The 9,217-nt window shown below is 37.1% G+C and overlaps 1 protein-coding gene across 1 annotated transcript in view; it reads right to left on the bottom strand.

Annotated features, from left to right (window-relative positions):
• smyd3 (SET and MYND domain containing 3) overlaps positions 1 to 9,217 on the bottom strand; it is a 59,931-nt gene that overhangs the window by 9,210 nt on the left and 41,504 nt on the right. Inside the window, exons 6-8 of the mRNA XM_035652429.1 lie at positions 5,820 to 5,887; positions 1,633 to 1,735; positions 846 to 956 (exon numbers count right to left, since the gene is read on the bottom strand). Of these exons, the coding sequence (XP_035508322.1) occupies positions 846 to 956; positions 1,633 to 1,735; positions 5,820 to 5,887 (282 nt within the window). The remainder of the gene's footprint in view (positions 1 to 845; positions 957 to 1,632; positions 1,736 to 5,819; positions 5,888 to 9,217) is intronic.

The raw sequence follows: 9,217 nt of genomic DNA, 5'->3' as shown, positions 1-9,217 counted from the left end.
AGTGTGTGTAAGTGTGTGAGTGTGCACCAGTGTTTGAACATCTGGTCATGTGAAAACCAGTTTCACAAGTTTCAAGTTTTACACATTTCAAGCAAGAGCCATTTTTGCTATTTGAAGAAGATTTGGGTTAAATTTGAATTATGTTTGGATTAAGGAAGAACTTCATACATACAAAAGTAAGTGTGTGTGTGTGTGTGCGCAACCATGCCACCTGTCATAGGTAATCATAGGCTCAAGCTGGCAGTCAAGCATGAGAATCAGTTAAGATAAGTATAATACTCCCCTAACTTAGTCGGATTACGGAAGTGAATTTAGCCATTGAAAGCAGGAGTTTTCTATTGGAGTTTTACATATTGGGACATACCAGTGACACACTGCAGTTCATATACCAAAAGGCTTTTCTTTTCTTTAGGTACAGTAAGCCGGTCCACATGTCTATTTTCATCAAGTAGATCCACTCTGGGTCATTAATTATGTTCCTGTCAGAAATTTACCAGGATGCATCTACCTCTGGCAAGATATCTTTGTACTATGTTCAGGCTACAGAATAAACAATATGTCAAAGCAGCGTATATAAAAACTTATACCACAGTAGCATGAAGACAGAACATACACATATAAAGTGAAATATCTAAAGAAAGCTCTGATATTGTAACATAATTAGTAGAGGTGTCTTCAGAAATCTATGGACTGTGCTCCATAACAGGGAATATTCCTATTACCCTACTCTGAATATTGCCCTCAAGTTGGATCATTATGTTCATAAAGCCTATGTGTTTGTGTTTGGAAATAAGTGAAAAATCAGCAGTGAATGTGACGATGTAATTTGTGTAGCTGTGTCTTACTTTGTCTTGAGAGTCACAATTCTGGCAGTGGCAGGTAAAATGGTACTGGTCCTCCAGCTGTCTCTGTCGATCTTCAGTCAGTGACAACGTTTCGATGTAACTTATAGTTAGCTTAAAACAGAGAGAACAGTTATTTTTTTACATTTTATTTTGGCTTTTTGCTATATTACTTATATTACTATACTTATATTTGCCACTCTACAGATTATAGTTAAATGCAGTTCAGGAGCAAGATAAATAATTTGGAATTTAAATTGTGATGTTTAGATTGAGTATAATGATGGAAAGAGATGCTGCAGGAGGGAAGTGTGTGTATATTTGTGCCTGTTTATCTTCCAGATGGCATGGATGCATCTCATTACATATAGTCAGGAGAGATGGTGAAGTATGGAAAATGAGGGAAGACACTGCCAATTTAGGAGGTGTCATCCTGCTTGTGTTGCAGTGATATTTCACTTGCCGACAATTCTGAGGAATACTTTAATGACATTATGTTCATTGTACCTCCGTCAGTATTTATTATTACTTATACAATATAATTCAGACGATAACCATGGTGATGTTATGCCCATGGAAAACATGGTTCTTAGTTTCAGATTACTCAAAACAGCCTCAGGCACTGACTTCTCCTCAATAACAACAGCAAATAAAAAACATTCAATAAATATTGCTCATATAGAACATGAACATAAAAGCAGAGGCAACATCACAGTCAATAAAACTGGAGTCATATTCCATGTTGTTAATGTTGCAAAGATGCAGTGTGAGTATTTCCTCTTGCTTATACCTCCTCTTCAGGGTTGATATCCTGCACAGCTCTGAGCTGCAGCTTTGTTCCCTCAAACACCATCACACAGTTTGGCCTACAGTCATGGTTTAGCAGAGATAAACTGGAAGAGAGCAAACAAGATGATGAGGAGCAGGAGGGAGAGAGACAGAGCAGCAGAAAGAGAGGAGAAGAGATGCGCAGTGAGGAGGGAAGGGAAGACATGAAGCAAAGAAGAGGGAATGGAAAGGAGAGACAGGCGAAAGAGAGAGAGAGAGAAATGTAACTCAGATTAAATGTTTAACTTCCAAATCCTTTCTGTAAAATCTGGTGTGTGTCTCCCTACAACATGTTGACTGGCAGCTCTTCCTCTCTCAAAAACAACACATAAGCACCTTTCATCTTTAAAGCGTTCCCTTTATATCATCTGCAGTGCAATAAATGTGTGAAAGGAGTGAAGTGAAGAAGACAGAAAGCACATGATGAAGGCTGAGACAAATTTGAACTCATGTCACAGCCAGGGCCTCATCCTGCTGAGCCACCAACTGCCACATGTCCGACTGGTTTGAGGTTTCTTAAATCAGTCAGAGCAATGTTAACTGAAATGGTAATTAGTGCCAACATATTCATGAGAGAAAAAAACACATGTAGACTGACACATCTCCCTCAAGATCGCCATCCATCTATCACCCAGTTTAGTGTGACAGCTGTGTCTTTTAACCTTCGATCCAACATGCTGTTATGGGGGTTAAATATCATTTGACTTCCCATCCTGCACATATAAGTTAAGACTCAGTGTTCAAATGAACCAAACACACAGACACAATGTTGAACACACAGACAATTCCCTGTATAGTATGACAAAAGGAGTACTACTGCTTCTGTCATAACAAATGTCACTCCACATTTCTGTCTATGTCGGTCTATCAGCCTCTCTCTCTCTTAGATACACATGCACAAATAAATCAGGAAACAATGGATACTCCACTTCTGTCAAAACAAAGGCTTTTGACTCATTTCCCAAATTTACTAAATATACAACCTCCTACACATACACACACATACACTGGCTGACACTGATGCCAAGTATGATTGTTTTTATTTACACTTGAGCCAGCATTTTGAGACAATGTTAGAAACTATGTATAATTGTAGGGGCAGGATGTACTCTGACACACATCATTTATTTAAGTGTAGAGCAGTGGAGGTATCTGTGAGAGAGATTTAATGGGAGGGAGGCAGGATTGTTCAAATTCTGGCTTTGATTGGCTAAATTATTTATATACGCCTGCTGGCACCTAATGAGTAGTAATACACTATATTAATGAATCCTGTGTGTGACTTATAGTACTGTAAAATACGCTTGGTTTGCTTAGTGTATTAGGAAAACTAAATAATAGAAACACCTCTTCGTTCAACAGACCCACAAACTGCAGCCTCAAAAGTGATCATAAAAAATAATATTCATGAAAGGAGGATTTATTGCAGGACTCATGGATTAGACTCCATTAGTTTTAGCTCGGGGTACCTGATAAACTGTCAATTGAGTGTATTAGTCTCATAATAGTTGTCTTATATGAAGCCTACACTGTAAAAAGGACTGACATACTTAACTTAAGCACCTAACTATACCGAATAGTGCTTACTTGTCTGTATAAATCTCAGTCTGTACTTGATGTGCCTCTTTCCCATGCTCAGGCTGTTGTGAATGCTGTGATTAAAAAAAAAAGTATTTAAAGACCTTTCTGACCTGTAAAAAGACATTTACTGTCACTGCACACATGGCTGGGAAAAAATACTGAAGAGGTTTGTCTGTTTTTATGACCCCCTCCATTACTGTTCTCTCGTTTATCATATTCATAGAGCAAAACAATGGGTGCAAGAGATAAAGACTGTGTGTGTGTGTGTGTGTGTGTTGAGCCTTTGTAAAACCATCAGTAACCCCCTGGCTTTGTTCTACAGTGGAGAAGTTGCGGATTGAATATCAACTAGAAATCAAGCCCTCCAAACGATGCTTTTATCTGATGGAGAGCAGCTCATTAGCATACTAATTAGATTAATTAACTAAACCACATCTCACATTAACAGTATCTGCTGAAACTAACTGTAGCTGTATGTAGCAGGACAGAAAGCCAAAGATCACATGGGTGTGAGAATAGAGAGAGTAAAGTACTACTGATTGATATTTAATGAGAGAAAGGGTGAAATACTTCTTCTTCTCTTTGTTACTGTTTCCTACAGCTTCATTTTTCAGAGAGAGATTCTCTTTGTTCACTACGCACGCACTTCACTAATGCAGCAGACATCATGGCACAAAACATTCAAACTGAATGTAGTGCAAAGCTTTGACGTGATATAGAACTTACATAACAAGCTGAATCAGGCTGTGTGCAATCAATGTATGGTAATTTACTGTTGATCAAAATAGCATCTGCTATAATTCAATAAAACAAGCAAACATGTTTTTAAAGTCTAAATGGGGTTAATACATTTTACAGGAACCATAAAAAGATTTCAAGTGGAAAAACAGTGAATTTGAGTAATTTCGTTCTGGGACAGCAATTGGGATCAAGGCCTTTTCATTTTCCCAAATTCCCTCGTTTCCCAGTTCTCTAGGTAGTCCTTGACTTCCTGACTTTGCATTTAATGGCTTCAGAAGGTTTGAGCATTAATTATCTAGTGACAGAAAAGCATAAAAACTGTTACAGTTCAACAACAAAAAACAGAGTCAATACTTTGAAGGTCAATACTACTATCAATATTTGATGATATGATATTCGGTGTATTAACATATAACCGCTTTCATAACCAACAATATTTGGAAAATGAGGATATCATTTTGTAATATAGAACCTGTGAAAATGCATTTTAAGCACAGTCTCCAGTGGAGCTGACACTAATAAAACTCTTTCAGTTGAGACGGACAAAGGCTCTTGCAGGACACCTTTGAACGGATTGCAATCCATAAACAGGTCTCAGGTCTCTGTATCATATCGTCAGCTCATCTCTTCTTCCTGTTTTCATTTCCGAGCATCTCTGTAAGGATTTGGCCGCAGCTTCACGTGGGTTTATGTTACTCTGAGCTGATATGAAATACAATGTTGGGGTAGATTACAACAAGTGAACAAAGATCTGTTATCAATCCAACTGTGAATCATTTTGCTCATCAATAGGCTAGTTAGCAGAGACAGACAGAGACAAAGACTAGCTAGGTGGAGACGAAGAGGGGATGAGAAAGTCAGCAAATGAGAAACATACAGTAGAGACAGAAAAATGAACAGAAAAAGATGGGGTGGGGGGGTGAACAGAGGTGTAGCCTCACCAAAGTAATCCCCCTCTCTTCAGCAAACCCTGTGGTTGCTAGGCAACCCAAAATATGAATAGGCAGGGGACCATCCTACGAACAGGCCCATCATTTATGGATGAGTTACAACACAAATCGCAGACACACACTGACACAGACACACATGGTTTGGCTGAGCTTTGGTAAAGCCACTGTGACCATCTGACATCTCAACAGCGGCCAGATAAACCGGCTGAGATACCTGCAGTGTGTGTGTGTGTGTGTGTGTGTGTGTGTGTGTAACAACTCTAACAACACGAGAGGCCAAATCCCACCCCATTCACCCACGACTCAATACATGGATTACAGTGCATATCCCCCATCCTCTGTGAGTATTTGTGTGTGTATGTGTATGTGTTTGTGTGTTACAACTCCCACATGCCAGACAAAAATTACATATCAGTTGGAGTCAAACCTCGTATTTCTCCACATGTTCTCGCCTCTCTCTTCTCCCCCGTCTTCCCCAAACAGCGTTATAATATTCTGTCAACATTCATTTTCAAGTTTTCGCCTCACAACAAAAAATTCACTTATTCTGTTCCTCCATTCTGCCTTGCACTTCAAAGAACTGTCAGAAAAATATAGCGAGCTGAGTGGGGGTGGGGCTTTGAAAGTGAAGGAGGGTGGGGTTGGTTGGGGTTGGTTGAGGTGTGGTGATCTGGCAGGTAACTCAAGAGCCACATTTAAATTTTGTGGCATTTATATTGTGCAAGTGAGACGACGCTAAACCAACTGACAAAGATTATGAGCAAATTGAAATTAATGATGCTTTTAAAAAGGGTGTACGGATTCACCACATGGCCTTTTGTTAGTGTGTGGTGTGTGTGTGTGTGTGTGTGTGTGTGTGTGTGTGTGTGTGTGTCACCTAGGATACAGCCCAACGCCAATCTCTTGCAACTCTCCATCACTGATGGTGAAACAATTACATGTCACCTAAAGGAGAGAAAGAGGATAAAAGAGAGGAAACAATAGAGGGAGATTATTTGTTAAATTGCTTCAGGGAACCAACAATACCTTTCATCATATGTTCTGAACATTTTTACATATCTCCGACACCTGCAAAACACCACAGCCACTGCAACTGAAACATGACATGCAAAGTCTTTGCTTTGTGGTGCAAAGGTATTGGATTGTGTAAAATTACCACCTGGTTATTTTTGAGGCAGGAAGAAAATTTTAAAGGAAAAATAAAGGTTTTCTGAAATAAAAGATGTCTGTAATATTTTTCCTCAACTGAGACAACAAGATCTTGTTTGGCCATTAAGAGAGAAAGTGAAATGCTTTTTCCTAAGTAATGTGAAAATGAGAAAGTTAAAAAATGTGAGAGTAAATGTTCAAAGACAATATTCCTCTAAAAAAAGATAACACATAACAAAATACAGGCAGTGATTCCTCTGGAATAAAGGTGATTTGAAAGTAATTTAACCACCTTATAGTAGTATAGTATACTAGTGAAGGAGAGAAGAGGAGATAAAATTGGAACAAACACTTCTCCGTGGAATCACTAAATACAGAAAATAAATAAATAAATAAAAACTGAAGGAAAAACTGGATTTGCAGTAAGATTTTTGCACGATTTTAACACAACGAAATACAACACTATAGACTGTCAAACTAATGGCTGTTTAGATAAGCTAGTTACAGGTATAAACAATATTTAATCTTTATGATAACCTACATGTTCAAACTACTGAGAGGACAGAAGGAATATATATATATTATATTGGAATATATCTTTACTTTTCATAGGTGGAAACCTCCCAAATGGTACAAACAGAAACCAAAATTACCAAAGCCGCCACCAAAATAATTTTAACCCACTAATCTAATTAAAAAGTTGCCCAGTTGGATGGATAATCGCCCAATCTGGCAAAACTAATGACATTCCCATCAGCCTCAGGGGTATTCTGTGTTTAGCGCTAATTAGTAAATGTTAGCATGCTAACATGCAAATGATGGTGAACATGGTAAACACGTTAGTAGCGAAGTCAGTAAAGCAGCTGACAGCAGAGTCCAAACCACGCCTCCTCCAAAATGCACCCACTAAAAAATAAATAGAAAATATTATCAAAAGGTAGCATCTTTAGCTATTTGCTCACTTTTAAGCAAAGAAATAAGGATAACCTAGTCTATGACCTCAGACTGCAGACCAAAGTGGCGCAAATCTGGGTTATTTTACTCATATGTGACTCAAATCACATAGAATTTGATCTTTTCAACTCTGATTTGGGCTTCTTTCATCTTTCGAGGTCCAAATCAGATACATTCTTTCCAAAAAGACCTCAGTGTGATCAGTCATATCAGAATGCATGTGTCTAATTAGTTTGATCGGTGATCTCTATAAACGTTGATCAGAGGAGCCGATCAGCATTTATTTATTTATTTATTTTTTAGGGGGTGCATATTTGGAAGTTCAAACTTCCTTTACCTTCCTTCATGTTCATGCTGTTTACTTGCTTAGTTTTGTTATTCTTGGCCTTCAAAAACTGAGGGCACCCTGTTTTAACCATATACAATCAAAACAAATGAAATTACAACAAATTACAAATCTTTAAAATCAAATATTCAATCTCAATAACCAACATTGAGTCAAGAATCTTTCTTCAAGTCTTTCTGCAAGCCGCAACTAAAACTTTATGATGTATCTAAACATTGGTTACACTCTGACACTCGGTGTGTATAAACCTCCCACAATGCACCAGGGTGGTCTGCATGATTTAGAGACTACATTTCAGGAATGAATTAATGAAAGAGTCAGAGCTTTCAGGAGACAGAGGAGAGATTTCAAATGACAGAGAGAGATGGTTTGCTTCTTTCAACTGACAGAGTCGGAGCAGAGATGGTTTGAATAATAAAACACTTGAAGAAGTTGTTTAAAAGAGAGAGAGAGACAGAGAGAGAGAGAGGGATGATGAAGGGAAAACAGCAATAAACACACAAAAAAATAAAATCAGTTAACAAAGAAGTGAAAGTCTTTGATGTGTCAATTTCTGAGTTGGCGCTGGTAAACAAGTGTGTTTGTGTGTGTTGGTGGTCGTGGTTTCTGCCCCATGCAGACTGTAGATAAATAATTGTAACTTTAGTAACATTAGTATTCAGACTGTCAGAAAAACATGCAGACATAGACATGCAGAGAGAGAGGATAGGATTTACACTGAGCCACAGACAGACAAACTCAGCAAAATGGGTTTGAATCTGCAGTTGTAATAAACACCATTACAGTCAGGCCTCATGGGATTTCACTTAACTTATTCATTATAAAGCCGACAGGAGGAGACACGATTACATAGGAAAACATTGAGACACACACACATACATATACATATACACACATATATATATATATATATATATATACATATACACACATATATATATATACATATATATACACATATATATATCATTTCAATATCACACACCTATATATATACATATATACACTATCTACAATATATATATAACTATAATATATATAAATACATAGACATATACATACTATACATATTATATACATATAAATTACATATACATATAACATATATACTACATATAACTACATATAACACACATAATGTTCTATATGCATCTTGCAAACTCTTCCTCACACCTGAATGTTTTTTCTATCTCCTCACCCACTTTTACACACATTCTTGTTATTGGATTGTTCTCAAAGACATTCATATCTGTGCATGCATAGATTAAAGTGGGGGAGACGAAAATATATAATACGGAAACATGTTATATACGTATTACAATACATCAAATAGAATAAGCTAGGTTTTTATGAAGTAGTATGTCGTGAGCAGCGGTGAAACGGATATTAAGATGAGTGTATGTTCAACATTTATTTCTTTTGTTGATATTTTGATCTAAAGTTTCAGCTTAGCAAATGTTTGAGGGTTTGTTGCTCTTCTTTTTCTTGTATGAGAAATTTACTGAGTATTCTTTGCGTTTTTGACCCTGTTGTTATACAAACTAGCAATATGAATCTTCACCTTTTATTCATGACAATTGATGATAAATATATGGTTAAATCTGTATATGTAATGTTGTCAACATTATGGCTGGCTGATTTATAGATTGATAACCAGATCTTATCGCCTGAAAAAAACATTCATCACTGAATGCATTTGTTACATAGGTGATGTTGATGGTTTAGAAATGAGCCCATGACTTTTGTCCTCTAAGTCTAAAATCAAGATATTTACAATGATATAAAAGAGAAAAGCAAAATCTCCATTTGAGAGCAGGAACAGAAAA

Source organism: Morone saxatilis, unplaced genomic scaffold (genome assembly GCF_004916995.1).
Source record: "Morone saxatilis isolate NCDOM2014 unplaced genomic scaffold, NCSU_SB_2.0 Contig11, whole genome shotgun sequence".
NCBI lineage: Eukaryota > Metazoa > Chordata > Actinopteri > Moronidae > Morone > Morone saxatilis.
The sequence above is the reverse complement of the archived record's forward strand: the minus strand, read 5'-3'. Positions and strand labels throughout refer to the sequence as shown.